We start from the raw sequence: 19,234 nt of genomic DNA, 5'->3' as shown, positions 1-19,234 counted from the left end.
GATAGTACGGAGAAGGAAAGTACATCCATGCCTTACCCGGGGTTCGAACCCAGAGCCTTTCTGATGCAAGGGCAGTTCCCTAACCCCTCCACAGGCCGATCGGCTTAGAATAAAAGATTATAAAAGTGCATTTCCCGCTACAGGAGATCTATATATAAGTTAGTTTAGATGACTTACGTTGAAGAACTGAGGCTTTGGAAATCTATTGAGATATTTGAAATCTATTGAGATATATGATTTTCTTTTCATAGATTCCATTTAAAATTATTTAAATATTTCTTTTTCGCATTACTGTTACTTAACTTCAAGTAAAATAAATAACGTAGGCGGCGAATAGTATGAAACATTTTAAAAATTTCACTGACTTGTTAAAACATCTAAGATTTAATATTTTAAGTATCATTTTTATGTTGCAGTTCATGAAAACTAAATAAGCGAGAAAAATACTGTACGTATAATATAACCGTATATTCAAAAAAGAGATTCTAAGAGAAATTAGTTGAAATACGTAATTCTCTTCTTGAAGCTTAAGCCAATTTTTATACTTTCTTTTTTATTTAATCACAGTTTTTTTATTTTTATTATTGAGTTTGATTACGGTTTTACATTGCTAGTTTATTCTTTCTGTTTTGTTCCTTTATAGGTGCATAATAAACGGTATTTATGTATATGAATAAGCGCGCATTTTTCACTTCTAATGATATCTATCAGAGTTGGCCAAAAATGTAATCGATTACATTTTTTGATTACAGTAATCAATTACTTGTAATCATGATTACAATTTTCAAAAATTTTGATTACAGCTGTAATCATGATTACAATATTGATTACAGTAATCAATTACTTGTAATCGTGATTACAAAGTTTGATTACAGCTGTAATCATGATTACATAGTCGATTACAGTAATCAATTACTTGTAATCATGATTACAATTTTCAAAAAATTTTGATTACAGCTGTAATCATGATTACAATTTTGATTACAGTAATCAATTACTTGTAATCATGATTCCAAGTAATTGCGATTACAAGTAATCACAACAAAAACGATTACAAGTAATTATGATTACAAGTAATCAAAATATATGATTACATGTAATTTGATTACATGTAATTTGATTACATGTAATTATGATTACATGTAATCTAATTACACGATTACAAGACTATTGTATTCTTATAAATGATTATATTTTACAGTAGATAGTAGAATGTATTTTATAATGATACATTTTGCACGTATTAACATGTACTGCATTTTGTACGTATTTGTATACGTACAAATGAATGTAACTGAAATGTATGTACATATGATTTTATCTAGTGCATATGTTCAGACATTTTAGTATCACACACATGTACATACACTTATATTGTAGGTATAAAATATATGTACGTATGTATATAGATAATAATTACGTATGTATGTGCAAACAATGTAGGCATGTACATTTATACACAATGAATATATGCATTTTATGCAAATATTTGTGTATGTAAAATGTATATCTATGTTCATGTACGCATGTATATACAAGTACTTGTGTTTGTACGAACATACATACATTGTCTGTACAATGTATGTCCCATGCATGTATGTGCAATTTATTTATGAACAGTACAATATATGTATGCATGTACAATATAGGTATATCTGTAGGATGTACAATATATGTATGTATACATGTACATGATATGCATGTCCAGTGTATTTATGTACATGTACATAATATGTTCATGCTCAATGTAAGTATCCAAATATGCATAATACATTTGTGAACTATTGTACGTACATTGGGCGTATTTATATTTCACATATATTCATACATGCATTCGACATGCATAACGTACGTACATACACACATTTGAGATGCATATATTGTACAGATGTATATACATATAGCGTACAGATGTATATACATATAGCGTACAGATGTATATTCATATAATGTACATATGATGAAATGAACATATAATGTTCATATAATGTACATATGTGTGTACATATACAGTACGTATGTGCATAAATATATTGGGCATAATTCTTTCGTACAAATTTTACATGTGTACATGCATGCTATCCCTATCTATGCATATGGTGCAATGTATATATGTACAATGAATGTATCCACACATGTACAATACACGTATGTTCCATGTATGCATATCCATATGTACTATATATGCACGTACAATACATGAATGTATGTACATACATTGTACATGCGTACATACATTACACGTATACATATGTACATTACATTTATGTCTAAATATGTGTACAATGCAATAAATAAAATGCATGTAAGTTAACTTTTAATGACTCAAGCAAGTTAAATGACAAAATCAAACGATATTTAAATTTAGTTTTCAGCTTTAATTGTTCTATATCATTTTGAAATTCTCTGAATAAAAAATTATTTTCAGGTATTTTCATGAAATGTTTGACAATACAGATTTATTTTTTTTATAACATAATGCATGATTCATAGAAATTTTTTAAATGGTAAGAAAAACGGTAAATTTTATGTGTGGAATTAATATTTAGAAATTCCAAATAAAATTATCGTTTGCTTTCTAAAAAATATGAGGTCGAGTTTCATATACCTTAGAATAATTTTAAAACAAATTTTAATAACTTTACTCATATAAATTTTTTTAATGTATGCACAATGTATGTGTATATTGTAATTACATATATTTAAATGTACGCACGTATTTGTACATTACTTGTAATTATGTACATGTATACGTTGTATGCACATGCATACATTGTGCATATAACTATTTTTTTGTACATCCATGCATTACATGCGCATAAGTATTAACAAAGTATGTAGTTATACAAGTACATACGTAAGTTGTACATAAGTACATACTTTGCGTGCACATATATCGATGTACATATAAATATGCATGTATACATGTACGCATTTTATTTACGCAACTATGTGCATATATTGTACCTTTAAATAACATTTTTACATATTGTACGCAAATACGTACAATTTTATATACAAACGTACATTGTATATACGTGCTATTATCGTAAATTTATACAATATATGCACTTAAGTACATAAAAGCATGCAAACGCATAAACATTATTTTCATATACGTTCATACATACATTGTCTATGTATACAAAGATACAAAACATTGCCTTTTTGTACAAACTAACATACATGCGTACATGTATCATAAATGCATAATTATATGTACTAAGCATATGCGCATTGCATTAAGTATATTACAATATAATTATGAATATTGTACGTACAAACAACGTTTGTGCATACATTGTATGTATAGGAATCGCAAATTGTACGTTCATGCGTGCGTACATTCTATGTACATAAAAATATGTAAACACATGAATACTTACATAAAAAATTTGACTATAGTATACAATCGTAATAACTTGTAATCGTATAGTTTGATTACAAGTAATCACAATTACATGTAATCAAATTACATGTAATCATGATTACATGTAATCATATATTTTGATTACTTGTAATCATAATTACTTGTAATCGTTTTTGTTGTGATTACTTGTAATCGCAATTACTTGTAATCATGATTACAAGTAATTGATTACTGTAATCAAAATTGTAATCATGATTACAGCTGTAATCAAAATTTTTTGAAAGTTGTAATCACGATTACAAGTAATTGATTACTTGTAATCGTGATTACAAGTAATTGATTACATAGCTGTAATTATCTGTAATCAATTACAGTTGTAATCGATTACTGTAATCAACGGCCAACTCTGATATCTATATTCCCCAGTTCTTATTCATATATAGTCATCCTCCAATTCCTGTTTCACGTTTGGGAGATATTATTGCTGTATTGAACAATAATACAGCTAAATCAATCATGATATCGTTCAAATTAGCTGAAACTATATAAAATGTTAAGGGTATTCTGGAATTATATTCTGCTTCTTTTAAGACTGTTTTTCGAAGGCTCATTCATAATATTAAATGATGCTTTTTTGAGAATAATATAATATTTTTATAACTGCTATGAGTTTACAACTGTTACTCATTACTGTTAAGTCAAGTTTAGCCTATCTAAAGTCAGCACTACCTACGATTATTTTGAAAATGGCGCAAAATGCCAATATTGAGAAAAACCACTGTTTTGTGAAAATGAAAAGCGTTTGTGGTTTAATTTTTTAATATTCAAAAACTTACTCCAATGTTGCATTACTTGGACTCATAAAAATTTGCAAAAACTGAAAATAAGGCAGTGTTTTTGACAATTTTCATCTAGGTGGAAAAATGCCGCCAAATTGGCGATTTTTAAAAAAGTTTTATAACTTTTAAAGTATTTAAGTAATTTGTCTGTTCTAAAGCCCAGATAATTCTTCAATGCAAAATTATAAATAAAGTCTAAAATCATCACATTGCTTCAAGTGTAAGGCACTTAAACTATGGATATTTTTCATTTTCCTTGGCGACAGAGCTTCGAAAAACAGCGTTTAGTTCACTAAAAGAAAATCCTGCATAAAGGCGATTTTTTCCAGACTATAGAGAGATTACGCATATTATTTGTCTTGAATTGCATACAAGCAAAAATAGAAAAGCTCGTCCCGTAAATAGAAATAGAAAAACAAAAATAGAAAAACGCTTATTACGCTATACCCGTAACTCCAACCTCTTTTTTTTCTTATTCCTTCTTGATACTGCGATACTGTGATTCTTGATACTTTGAAACTTGAGCGCATGCTCCGTGAATCTCAAATAGCATTAGAGTTAGGGAAAACCATAATATTTTGCATAGCTCTATTATCTTTATAGCTACTCTCGAAATTAGACAAAAAAGAGTGAAAACATTTGCCTTAAATATACTACTTTAAAAGTTGTTCGCTGACGTTAAAAAAAAAATATCTCTTATCTTTCTACCTAAGCATCAAACTTTCATGATGAACTTTGTGACTTATGGAATGAATGATTATCCCTTGAAAAGAGTAGTTATGTTATTAGTCACATCTTCACCTGCTCGAACTCGTGAGGAATCCAAATTTAGCTCCAGAATAATAAAAAAACTAAAACTTACTATGATGATATTTCTTTTACTCATAAAAACTCTTTTAAAGAGCAATGATTTATTGCTAAATGCAGTTACTGACAGTATGTCATGTTTCCCGAACACAATCCTTCCAAATCAGACATGTAAGCCTAGTTTTATTGCTCTTTTTCTTCTATCGACAGAATTCTCAGTTTTAGTGTTCTGTATGCGAAGTTGATTGAAGTTCTACATATCGTGCCGAGACAACGTTATGATCAACCTCAATCAACTCCGTGATGGCAAATAGTGCTGTTCAGGAACTAGAAAGGATTTATTCATTTGTTTTGAATGATTTGGGGGAACTCTAATGCTAATAGGGAATTTTTATGGTTTGAATTATTTACCTGTTTTAGAATGATTTATTTATTATTATTTTTTAAATAAAACTTTTCTCTGTGGAACCCTAAATGATCGACTTAATGAATAAATTTCTTCAGCAATTGCGAACATATAAATTAATGAAAGATTTTTAATTATTTTGAAAATATGCAATGATCTAAATTTTTTAAAAATTGTCTTGAAAGTATTTAAGTGAAAGAATGAAGAACGAATTTTTTTTCTTGTTGTTGTTTCTAATGCTACTTGCCGATATCAGCAAGTCTGCTTGGTGATACTCTAGCGAATTTAAGGCAGAAGGTGCGCTTCATCTTTTTCAGTGACGCTATCTATGACCAAAAATACGACTTCGGTCACACACACGTCACAGCCCGTTTATAGTGCGGACCCATTCATGTATCCCAAAATCATAATTTTGATCTGAACCAGAAAACGACCAATCTTCAATTCAGTATCCACTGAGGTATTGGTTTGTTATGGGAACTTGGAGGATTTTGTGATCCGACAGATTTAACGTGCACCAGTCACCGTTTACTACGCCATTTACTACACGGGAAGTCTTCGTAATCGAACTCGCGACCTTTTGGACATGGGCCTAACGCCCTACCAAGCAGGCTGCTACGGCCCTAATTTTTTTCATCATATTTTAGTCTTAAAATCTGCTCCTACTTCAGACAGTTGAATTTGCTAGTCTGGGGAGGCATTTAGGTTGGTTCTAAATTTGATTTTAATGCATGCATAAACTGAAAATTAATAAGCTGAAATATAATTTCCTTTGAAACTAAAACGGTAAAGGAAGAAAATATATGTTGAAAATGATTATCAGACAAACTTAATTCTTCATTGTTGAGTGTGGTTATTTTTATCGGATGATAAATACCAACTTAATTTTTCATAAATGCCTATCCTTTCCGTAATTCATTTATTATAATGTTATTAGAAAAGCGTTGTTCTGAAATTTTTTTCTTCACACGCAGTATAATTAAATACCTTCATAAGAACAGAGGAAATATTAAATAAATATTTGATTATTAACTGGATACAAATGTAATTACAAGTTTCGAAAATCATTACTACCCCTTGCGACCCTTGCAAGGAACCCCTGCTACCCTTGCAAGGAACCTTAGGGTACTGCGGAACACCATTTGGGAGCCACTGCTGTAGATTATTATCGAAGCGTCATTTAAATTTTTTTTGTGTGATTTAAAAGACAAATATTAGCATCTTATTTGTATTTATTGCTTAAAAAGTATCATTTATAAGCAGTGGTTAGTGATGATGTGGCTTAAGTTTTAAATAAATACACAAGAACAAATTAGCTTTTGCGGCCATAAGAGTAAATGTTTCATAACCACTCTCTTTGGCAGTACTTTAAAAGAGCTTAACTTTTTGGAAAGTGGGTCTGTCTGTTCAAAATTCAATTTTGTACCTGTAAGAATTTGTTCTTTAATTTTTTGTTACCCAAGAATCCAATTATAAACTAATTAATTATACTAATTAAGCTATTTAAGTTATCTTCCCTCGTATTAAGTAACTTCCCTCGGAATATTTCATTTTTCACGATAAAAGAAAATTTCCCAACATTAGTCTTGTCTTGCTGCCTCTGATAATTATCCATCATTATAACTTTTGTGCTGATTAATATACATCTCCTTTATTATTTTTATGAATCTCAGTTTTATTTTGAACTGGAAAAAAAAAACTTTAAAGATTTAAAAACTTAAAGGCGAAAATTGTGATAAAATTGCGGATACGATTCTTAGCCAGAGTAAGCATTCTTTAAGTTCCGTAAAGATATAAAGCATTAAAAAGTATATTGAACCGAAATAAAAGAATTTTTTTTTTTTTAGTTTGTTGCATTAGTTATCGGTTTTTTTTCATTTGGGATGAATTTTAGAAACCATTTGAGCTTATTGAGGTTACAGAAAATTTGCACTATAGTATGAACGTTATGTTTCAACCTTTTCTCCTTTTTTTAAGAGTAAATAACTGTACAGAATATCATTGAAATGGCATAATCCGTAACTCCCAATAATGCCGAGAAAATCTAAAATCTAGTCATCTGAAGATATTCCGACTAGTTTAAATCACTTTTCCTCTCAATCACGTTTTCTTAAGCTTCCCTTTTATTATCCATCTGTAAATGTGCAAAACCAAATACAACCACAAGATGCATGTAGGCAGTAACAATCCGGATTTACGATTCCTCGTCGTCGTAAAAACTCTGAAAAGAAAAAAACCTTTCAAGTTTCGACGAAGCAGAAATAAAACATTTCGCTTTAAATGGCCAACTGAAGCAAATAAAAAGAATTCTTTCATTGCTATCGAAACCTCAAATCTTTCCTGGACAGCCCCTAAAATGAAAAGTAGTAAAAAAAAATAAAATCATTCTACTTCCAGAACAGTAAGATACGCAGGCCTGGGACAGTCGTGTTCGTGAGGCCCTTCAGAAAAAACTTGGAAAATTACTAGTATTCCATTTTGTTCGGGCCTTTCTTCTCGCAAAAGGTTCTGGGTTTTGTGAGATCAAGCAATCAAGGCTGCTGGCAAGCGGTCACGCCTACGACATTTACCCGGGCATTTCAGTTTTAAACCAACATGCAATTTGCCCCGAATGGAATAACAGAGAGTGTTCCGGCGGTTTAGGAAATGAGGGGGTGGAAATAGAATGGGGGTGGTAGTTTTGGGTACATTCCAAAATCTAATGTACGTGATCCGCTGTCATGTTTGGAGTAGCCATTCATTAAAGATGATGAAGTCAATTGTACATTGGAAGATGAGAAAGTAACGAAGGTAATTGACATTCCTCTTAAAGAACAAATTTATGATATAAAACTATTGATGGTAACGATGTATTGCTGCCTGAATAATATATATCCAGAGGAAATGTCGATAACAGTAGATGATAGCCCAAAAGATATCGGAGGTAATGTTAAGTTGGCGAGATTTGATGGAATGATGCCAAAGAGGATCTCCATTTGAAGTTAATAACATACTATTAAATAGAATGGCATCTGAAATACAATGATTTCGTTCTGAAAACTAAGAAGAAAAAGTTCAATTTTTTATTAAACCAAATTTAGAATTGACCATTCATTAAACTATAATTAAAAAATAGCTTTTTCTCTGAAATCTTTACTGTTTACCATCTACAAGATATTTCCATCATTATAATTATGCACAGACTGAATGGCTGAATGAATAAAACAGACTGAATGAATAAAACAGTCTCCAGCTCAAGCAATCCAGATAGAGTTATTTTCTTAAACTGCTCTTGAATTGCATTGACCATAGCGGTTGTAGGATCACAGGTTTGTGTCCAGCATCTGCCGGGCTAACAGAAATTGAGAGAGTCGCGAAGTTGAACATTAAGTTTCCCATATACTGTTATGGCTGTTAGAAACCAGAAATTAAAATTAAGTTACATATTGTCTTGACTATGGTGTTTGGCTAACCTATGTAAAATATAAGTTTGTACAATTCGTATAGGTTAGAGTATGGCATATATATCATAACATATACTATATCGGATTAAAGTAGATACTTTTATAGGCTTAATTTATATGGTAATTCATAATTGTAATAACACATGGAACTGTCAAAGATGGTACAGAGTCATGTTTTTACTCTTGCGCTCTGAACTCAATTATAAGTTAATGAATTTATCACTGTTGAGTACTTATTTTAATAAAAACATATTGTTTTTAATGCCATTAAAAGTCTAAAAACGTAATTGACTTCCTAACATTTCATATGTAAAGCAACATTTCTAAGGCAGTTAATTATAAAACTAAATTGATAAAACTTTTGCTGATTATTATCTGTTATGTATTTTAAACATCTTCTTAAAGGCGAGGATATAATTATTTAATCTTTTTGAAATTTTAAAACGCGAAAATATCCAATTACTTTTCTGCTGATTTGAGATTGATAAGAAGATTCTGAAATAATTATACCTATGGGGTAGATCTTATCAGTTAATATCATCATTTTCATCGATTTAACATGTGAGATTTTTTTTTAATTAATACATTTATCTGATTATTAATTTGATAAAAATAAATCTTATTTAATTATGACTTCTACGATACGCAATCTTCATTTTGATTTCTGTTACACACAAATCTCCATTTTTTCCCTTCTAATAAACGTAGTTTTCGTTTTAATCAGATCAGAATTTTTCTAATTATTTTTCTTTGGAAATATTTAATTAGTTTCGAATTCCTTTTTGGATGTTATTCTAATTTTTTGAAGCAAGAAAACATTTCTTGTATCATATCAGCTCCTTTTCCTTTCATATTGTATTATCTAGCAAAGACGTATATGATTAATCTAAAACGTGATTAGCTTATGTGATAAAATTAATCCAATGTATAAAAAGAAACTAATTTGAATGTTAAAATGAAGTTGCTTGTAGCAAAATTCCATACGATGCTTCTTAATGTGTAAATGCTGTTCAGTTTTTTATTTATTTATTTTACCCAAACACTACAAGCTCCCTAACTAAGGATTTGCTAGACAAAATGATAAAGTACCAAATTTGTTTTATTTTATAACCAGCGTTGTGCAGCCGACCCAATTTTGAGCTTGCGACGATGAAGGTTAAACTCCGGTATCTTGTAATTATGAATCCAACCTAGAAAAAAAGTTATTCCTGGATCAAGTATAGGATGAAACTAGACCTATTAATGGAACTAACCCCGCAATTGCGCTACTTGAAGGGAAAACTTTCACGATTAGCCCGACGTAGAGGTGATTATAACCCATGATCCATTTACCATTGAGGATATTTTACGTTTGTGCTGTGATCGGTGAGAACCAGGTGCAGAGTTCATTCAGTGAATCTGGGTTATTTTATGTGGCTTACCAATTGCTGTTGTAATTATCACAAAACGTTACAAAAGCCTTAACCATAAACCGATGGAGTTAAATGTTGGAGTGTGTAGTGACTTACCATTTGTGTTTTAGCTTTATCTAAGAAATTGAATAGAGCTAGTTCAGCAGCGTTGCTGGATTTAAGCCGGGCTAAAAAAAAAAGTTTTTTTCTTTGGAGGGGGAGGGTTTAATCAACCTGAGAAAGACCGACTAAAATTAGAAAAGACGGCTTTTATTAGAACTAATGTTTTCAAAATCTGTAAAATTATAAAAGGGTATAAAATTGTTATTTAATTGCTATTTTGATGTGATTGTACGTTAGGAAAATTTTGGAGCATCAACTTTGCACTTTCGAAGCAACAACTGTAACTTTAGCAGCATTAAGAACATTAATTTAAACCTACTTAAAACAACAATTAGAAAACAACTTATTCGATACAGCATGAGTATATAAATAAGTATATATAATACAAGTAAATATAGTACGAAATATAATAATTATTTCAATTAAATTGTGTAATTTTATAGAAAATGCCTAATTTATAGAATTCAATTTTGAAAAAAAAATTATTCTGAATTTGTTTAGAGCACAGTTAGGATTAATCAGAGCATGATTGAAATTGGTTTAAAACAATTTAAGTCAAAAATGTATGGTTTGGAAGCAAGAATGGAATAACAATTACGTCAATAAAATTAATGACGTCTTATCTATTTATGGAATAAATGCCCTTAAGAGAAAGTAAAATTAATATTATATCACATGTATCACATTTTACCTATTTTACTGAATAAATATTAATAAAATTAATTTAAAATTTGCATATTAATTTCGATTATTAAAATATTAAAAAAGCCAATAAAGACCTATTTTTCAAGTAAAAACCAGTCTGCCTGGCCGTTTTCAGAAAAGGCAGGTTTTTTCTGCTACCCTACAATTCAGTAAGGGAAATAATTTTTCTTCTTTAAACTATTTCTTACCAAGCAACCACAATTTGTAAAGTTGTAGTTAAGCTAGAAAAAGAAATAAATTTAAGTTCATAAAATTACAAAGAAATAGTTGTCTTTCTGGAAATTATTCTGCAAGAAAATCAACAACTAACCATTTGTATGGCAAAATGTCGAATTGAAAGTAGTGTGTTTTATTTTTACCTGAAACAAGAAAAGAATAGAATCTGTTCATTAAGAAAAATAATACTTTTATTGTGATAACTGATGATTTTTGTGGAAGATGGCAGATTGAACTTGTTGTGGTTTATCAGAAAAAATCAATAATCAATTCAATATGAGAAATAATAAATTTTTATTCACTGTAATTAATTCCGAATCTAATTACGATAAAAAGCGTTGGCACTCAGGGTGCTGGTACTTTTTTACCGAAAAATTCATTTTTACTAGAACCTGTTACGGAACAAAAAAATCTGATATACGTAATTTTTACAGTTATAATTACCATGAAATCACTGAATCACTATAAATATTACTGTAAAAATTTTGGTATAATATTTTTCGGTAAAAGTTTTACGGAAGAATGGATTTCACGGATGGATGCATCCTAAGTGCCAGTTTCTTATACCGCAATTTGATCTGGAATTTTTTACAGTGTAATTGCATGAATTTCTTTATTTCGTCACGAGGTTTAATGAAAAAAACAACAACACTAGTTTCTTTAATGAAAACCTACCATTTCTTCAGGGATTTTTTTATTTACATAATTTTTTTATCGAGTATTATTTAAGAAAGTTTATTGGTGGACCAAGTTGAGAAAAGTAAATAAAAACACATTCTTTACAAAATTTTTTAAGTATGAAAATTTCCACGAAATCGTATATGAAAGACGATGAAAATAAATTATATGAATAATAAGAAAAAAAAACAGTTTTATTTTAAATATTCATTTTTGAATCATTCTAATTATCTTTAACACGTGGAATGCCATGGGGGTCACAGGTGACCGTCACTGGTTTGTTTGTAGTGCCAGGGGGTCACCGGTTACAGGCGAAGCCAAGGTTATTAGAAATACATAATTCGAGTAAATTTTAAATTTTTTTTTATTATTATCGTTATTAAAATGGTTTGAAGAAATTAATGCAATATAGAATACACAAAAATAGTTTTATTTATATACACAGAGATGCCAACTTGCTCCGGACAGCGAATAAATATTTTCAAGTAGTAGTTTATTTATTGTGATTCTTGGTTTAATAAATCCAATTTAGTAGATTTTTATCCCCCACTATTTCTAAACAATTCGTAGGCTTATATAATTCACCACGTTTTTAGATTTGTCATGCTAAACCTTTTAAGAAACTGGCAAAATCTGTCTAATATTTGCAAATTCAGTTTGTAGCTATTTACCGTTTTGCCGGACGGGCAAGCCATGTAAAATTAGCGTGGCATTCAACTTGTTAATAATAACTCAATAACTTTTTTTCACAGACTGGTGGACAAAACTAATTTATGTAACAATCCTTAATTTTCTTCTTCTTTTTATTTTCAGGCAGCTAATGGAAAATCAGATTCACTTAATAGAAAAAGGAGCTTTTCAAGACCTTGTAAATATGGAACGACTGTAAGTGTTATTTCTAGACCTTGTGTTTTCTATCTATAAGGAATTATCTTATACTCAGAGAGATTATTTGCACCACGCAATATATTATTTGCATCAGTCATGACCCTAAGTTCAAATTTTTAATTACATCTCGAGTACACGAAAATATAATTTTATTTATTGCTACTTTCAAAGCTTATCTCCAAAATAAGTGATGGATTGAAAGTTATTAATTCTGAGAAAAAGGTGAAAGAATGAAAGAGTGAGAAAGTTGAAAACTTTGTTTAGAAACGTACGTTTGCGGATCGACGTGCCACGATCCGCAAAGTGCTCTTTATACGGGACACTGCGATATTCCATAAAGCCGCAATAACACAACAAAAGTTAAAGGCATTACTCTGGAAAGCAGTTGAGCATCCTCCAGAATTTGGCCCCTTCTGACTACCATTTGTTTGGACCCCTTAAACAAGCCTTGGGGGAGGAAAATGAATTTTCATCCAATAATGTGGTAGAAGACTTAGTGCGCAAATGGTTCACTACATGGCAAATCTTTCTACGCCACCAGGATTCAAAAAGTTTTGAAAAAGTGTGTAGAAGTTCACGGAAATTATGTGGAAAAATAACATTTTTGTATTTTTTGAAAGTAATATTTTAATATTTAGTAATTAAAATAAGTCTCATTTATATTTGATCAAAGTTCCGTGCGATATTGTCAAAGTTCTTTATGTATTGAATTTTAGTAATATACTTTTAGTTCTGTCAGACAGACAAGAAATCACAAAAACCACTAAGTAAGAGTTCGGGATATTTCAGCAGAAATATTAAAATTATTTGCATCGTGAGATAATATAAAACTCAAACCGATACTCCATTACGTGCTGTACTACTTCCTCACGCACTCCTCGAGTCTTAACTCGATTATCGTATAATATATTTATGTTATTGCTCGAAAAAAGCTAACCCCGTCACCAATAATTTATATGACAGAGTATAGCACCATAGCACTGTTTGTGTTTTAAATTCGTACAACCATTTTAGAAAGCATCAAAAATAAATTTGAATAAATACTTCGTAGCTAAGTTTTTATAAAAATACAAAATGAATCTAAAAAAAAAAAAGAAATACTTAACACCTTAAATACCATGGGGGTCACCGGTGATCGGCAACGAGTTTGTTCGTAGCTCCACGAGGGTCACAGGAGACCGACGAAGCCAAGATTGTTAGAAACACATAATTCGAGTAAATTTTTATTTTTTTATATAATTATGCTTTTAATTAATGCGTTTAATTTTTTTATATAATTATCGTTTCTAAAATTATTTGAAGAAATTAATGCATTATAGAACACACAAAAATCATTTTGGCCAGACGGGCAAGCCATGTAAAATTATCGTGTCATTCAACGTGTTAACGTAAAAATAATTACTCAGCACTACTTAAATTATTACTAAAGGCAATCTAACGAAATAAATGCAAATAAATACTTAATGTCTAACTATTTTTGTACGGTACTTTCATTGTTAATAATAGTTATAGTATTGCCAACAGATAAGGAAATACCCGAGTTTATGGTGCTACATAAGAGACAGCTTAACTATTGAAATGCCTCATATAGTCTAGCGATGGCTCTGTAACGCATTACAGAAATAAGTCCTCTTTTTGGTAAAGATGCAAAAGCAAAAATATCATAAAATAAAGTGAGGTGTAATGTCCATGAGAATCGTGAAACTACCATTTCCTTTAGACTTTGCAATTAGAAGAATCCATCATCATTCTCTATTGACGATTGTACCTATCTTCATAGGTTAGGCCTTTCACCACCCAAAAGGCAAGGTTATGTCAATGATCAAGATTATAAAAAACAATCAACCATTTTTTCCTACGTAAATGAATGGCTTGTTAAATGGTAGCCCACGTTGACCTTGAAAAGGACTTCTTTGAATATTCGTTGAACGTTAGCGTACATTTTGCAAGATTCCATTTTTTATCGATTAATTATAAGTCAAGATATTACGACTCTTAAATAATGTATGCTTATCAGGCATTTTATATTCCAATTCTTCCTTGAAGAGATGATAAAAAGTTACTACTGTTATTATCGTTTTTTATTTTGTTGCTGGCTATTTAAAATCTAAGGTTTTGTCTACTGTCTGAGGAGTATGCATGCCGACAAAGTCCGATTCTCAACTCAAACTTCGGTTTAGCACGAAACGAAATGTGATGAATATATCTCTGCTTTTGTGGCAAATGTCTCCGCAACTACTCTGTATTCATATTTCATGTATTCATATTCAATCTAACATGCAATAGAAAAATCAACGTAAGCGACAAAAAATTCTATATTGAGATTTTTTATACATTTGTCATTATTGTTAAAATAAACTACAAAAATTGAAAAAAAAATTTTTTACAAAAAATTAGTTTTTTAAAATCAGTTTTATGAAATTAGGAAATAGATTCCAAGCGAGCCGCGATGGCTCAGGGGATAGAGCGTTCGCCTGCCAATGAGGTGAACCGTGTTTCGATCCCGGCGATACGATATCCGCATCCGGCTTGCATCGACCACAGTGCTGACGTGAAATACCCTCAGTGGTAGACAGATCATGGGTTAGAGTCCACTTGCCGTCAGGCTATACGTGGAAGGGTTCTCGTGGTCTTCCTCTCCATGTAACGCAAATTTGGGTTCGTTCCATCATAAAGTCCTCCGCGAAAGCAAAATTTCTCCCAATACTTGATCCAGGAGTTCCCTTGTTTTCTGGATTGGGTTCAAAATTATAAGGCTATGGAGTTGAACATTAGTAGTCGTAAACCCATAAAATGGATCGGCTGTTCAACGACGGTTATAAAATAAAAATAAAAAAGATTCCAAGCGACTTTCCCCGAAATCTATCGTGTATCACTGACGTGGTTTTTCTTCTTAATTGCATGGCATTAATAATAATAATTAGTAGTACCGTGGCTCAAGTTACAAAGCGCTAGTCTCCTATGAGTTGACCCGGGTTAGAAACCAGCGATGACTATTAGATTCGAATTCCGCACCCGTCTCACACCGACCACAGTGCAGACATAAACTATCCTTAGTGGTAGACGGATCATGGGTTAGACTCCCCTTACCGTCAGTCTGTTCAATGACGGTTATAAAATAAAATGATTATATTCAGTGGCGTGCAGAGGCGTTGTTTCCTCCTTGTTTTTTACACGTTTAATCGAATCCTAGTCAATAAGAACAATAGTTAAGAAGTAAAAAATGTTTTCATGTAATGGAAGCAATTTGCAATTTAGTCTGATTTATTTATCCTGTAGAGAGAGAGAGATTGAAAAAAAGCAATTATTTTTTTTAAACATAAAAACACTTTTGAACTTTTAGTTCTCTATATTACTATATTTTGTCTCATTAGATGCAGCTTAAAAATATACACAGGAAACTATACTTTATGAGCCTAAATAGCACTGTCAAATGCGTAGATGGAGAGGCTTTTTGTTCATAAAACCATTAAAACTTCTAAACTGTAAGTCTTATTTTCTTTCTTGAATTCCAGTTCCGTGTACTCACTTGAAAAGGAAAAGTTTCTCGCTGTTTTATTGATCAATTTCGTGTTACAACTAATCATCTTATTTCTAAAAGCTACAACTAAACCATTCAATTGCTCTCTGATCCTCGAACTTAACCTTTCCAGAGAAGTAACATGTTCCAGAACTCTCTTTTCGAAAGCGCCAAGAAAGTGAAAAAAAATCTTACCACCTTGTGTTTGAGGAAGAAGAAAAAAAAAATCATATACTTTTCAATTTTTTTTTCTACCCCCAATTCCTCAATAACATTGTATCTTTTTTCGGTAGGGACTATTTTTCGCCACGGAGTACGGCGGATGACAGAAAAGGATGATTCATGCGATTTGCCGGATGTTTCCTGTTAGAAAATACCAGGGATTTCCTCAGGGATAACTGTGATTGATGAAGTAAAGTTCGGGTATGAGGTGTGGATCATTTTTCCGGCAAATAAATTACGTAGTTTAGAAGTGGGAAAGGGGGGCTTTACGTATTCTGAAAGGGCCCTTCTTTACCTGTTCTTCAAAAGAAAAATGTTCGAAATAGAACAGGCTGTTAACTTGAGCGTTTTTTTTTTAACGCGAATAAAGGGGGGATGGAGTGAAAGTTTCGATATTTTTGGAAGTTACTTAAACAGTTTAATTCTATTTATGTTCGGCTATGAAGCCTATTCTAAAAATGTTCTAAATTTTGTTTATTATTTTAAAAGAAAATGCCAAAGTGCTATTTCAGGATGTATCTTTTATATTTTTTGGTATTTTTAATTGTCAGAGTTTAAATTTTCATTTAATTATTTAATTTTGCTTGTGGATCGGTTGTTGGTTATAGTTTTGTTCTCCCCATCTGTTAAAGCTTTTTAAATTAGAAAATTAATTGCTTTATTTCCACGGGATATTGGAATTTTTTTTCCACATGAGGTAAACATGTTGCAGAACAGGTCCAGTTTCACTTGCTGAGCGAGACCTGTTATCAGGATATATCTTCTGGATAGATCTATTTCTCATGGTATTTAATTGTCTAATGAATATTTAATAACTATAATTTTTATTATTAAAATTAAAGTTAAATATTTAATTATTTTTAAAGATTGATATATACAACAAGAGCTACAACGTATGTTAACAAGTGTTACAATGAGTTAATAAAATGTGACATTATATAAAGGATTTTTCCCCTTTCTTGATAAATGAATATGGAAAACGAATGGTCAACTGGTCATTGCACACGAAAATACATGAAACAAAACTCATGTAGAATATCCGTTACACGTATAATAAACACGAATAATAATTATGTAAAATTAACACAAATAATTAAAAAAAAACATAAAATTAAAATTAACACAAAATTAACATTATTAATAGTAACTTAAAATTAGCTCAACTATAATTACTCTTAAAACAATACTACAAAAAATAGAAATGAAAAAGTAGTCTTTGAAAATAGTGACTTTTCAATGAAAACGAAAAGAACGATTATTCGTTTCATTAAAATATTGTTCATTTAATTCATTGTTGTCATTTTACTTCATCCATGGGGGGGGGCATGTGGAATGACAACAACTGGGTGAAATTTCGTATAAATTGATTTCCTAGTTTCTTATAGATTTCTTTTCGTGTTAGTGTTATTTTCAACGTATTAATCAAGCATTTCATAACCGTACCCCGTGGTAGGATGGTCTGATTGCTTCGATATTTCGACTATATATTTTCCAATTTGTAATATTTTGAAGCATATGAATGATATATAGTATGAAAATTCTTTGTTTTCGTAAATGGTATATGAGGGAAAATAAATTCTTTCCAAACAAGAATAATTACAAATTATCAATAACTACAGTTTACACACTGCAAGTTTGAAATATGTCGTAAATATTAAAACATCCATAGAAAAAAGAAAAACATAAATTTTAAAACTTTTAAATACAACATGAAATGGGTCTTTTACACTTATTGTTTGCTTGTTACCTTGATTGTATGTGCAATTACAAATTATATTTTTTTAGATAATACAATATAGTTTAGTAAATTATTTTTTAAAAGCTTATTTAGAATTGAAAAAGTAAAATAATGAGCATTTAATAATTTACTACTAACTTTTAATATTTTTTTTAAAAAATGTAATTTTTCCATTTTGGAAATAATTTAAAAGATTTAAGTTGCAATTTTGTATTCGTTTTAAACTAAAAGATGCATTTAAAAATTCAAAATAAATAAAAATTGTTAATTTTTCTCGCATTTTTCCAGTCCCCAAATAATGAAATGGTTAACAGAAATTTAAATTGCAAAATATTTATTCCAGCTGAATTATTTCAGTTCTTAAATTAAGCTGCTTTATGTACCTCAAATTACCAAATAACGTGCCCTACTCTTTTAATGTAGAACATATTCCTAAATTTTTACCCCTTAATTTGCTAACTTTTTTTCCCCTTCAAAATTCCCTCTGTTTATTTTCCGCTGTAATTATCATTCAACACCTTTGACAGAATTTCCCCGTAAATTAATGATTGCCCGTGAAATATGGGGGAAAATAATCCAGTCTTTATGCATTGTGCAATTTATGTTTCTGTCGTTAAAAATAATTAAGGATTCAGTGTAAGCTTAGTATATCGCAAAATGGTTTTACTTTACCAGGACAATGATAATTATTAGGTTATTTATCATCATATTTCTAATTCTATAGTTTTAATTAGAAATTTGTATTGGTAAAAATCCTTGTTGAATGTTTTAGAGATCTATTAACACTAATTAAACAGGGTTAATTTTTCTTCCTCTCAGTTTTGATTAATTACTTTTCCCCCCATTCTTAGAGGCATTGTTGAGCTTTTAAACAAGAAAAAAAATTCT

The 19,234-nt window shown here is 30.3% G+C and overlaps 1 protein-coding gene across 4 annotated transcripts in view; it reads left to right on the top strand.

Annotated features, from left to right (window-relative positions):
* The window catches only part of LOC107443293 (slit guidance ligand), a 338,907-nt gene that overhangs the window by 110,490 nt on the left and 209,183 nt on the right, over positions 1-19,234 (top strand). For all 4 annotated transcript variants that reach the window (XM_071182347.1, XM_071182346.1, XM_071182345.1 and 1 more), the window contains exon 3: positions 12,792-12,863. In XM_071182347.1, coding sequence (XP_071038448.1) covers positions 12,792-12,863 — 72 coding nt within the window. The remainder of the gene's footprint in view (positions 1-12,791; positions 12,864-19,234) is intronic.

Source organism: Parasteatoda tepidariorum, chromosome 6 (assembly GCF_043381705.1).
Source record: "Parasteatoda tepidariorum isolate YZ-2023 chromosome 6, CAS_Ptep_4.0, whole genome shotgun sequence".
In the NCBI taxonomy this organism is placed as follows: Eukaryota; Metazoa; Arthropoda; class Arachnida; order Araneae; family Theridiidae; genus Parasteatoda; species Parasteatoda tepidariorum.
Note: the sequence above shows the minus strand (reverse complement) of the source record. Positions and strands in the feature narration are given on the sequence as shown.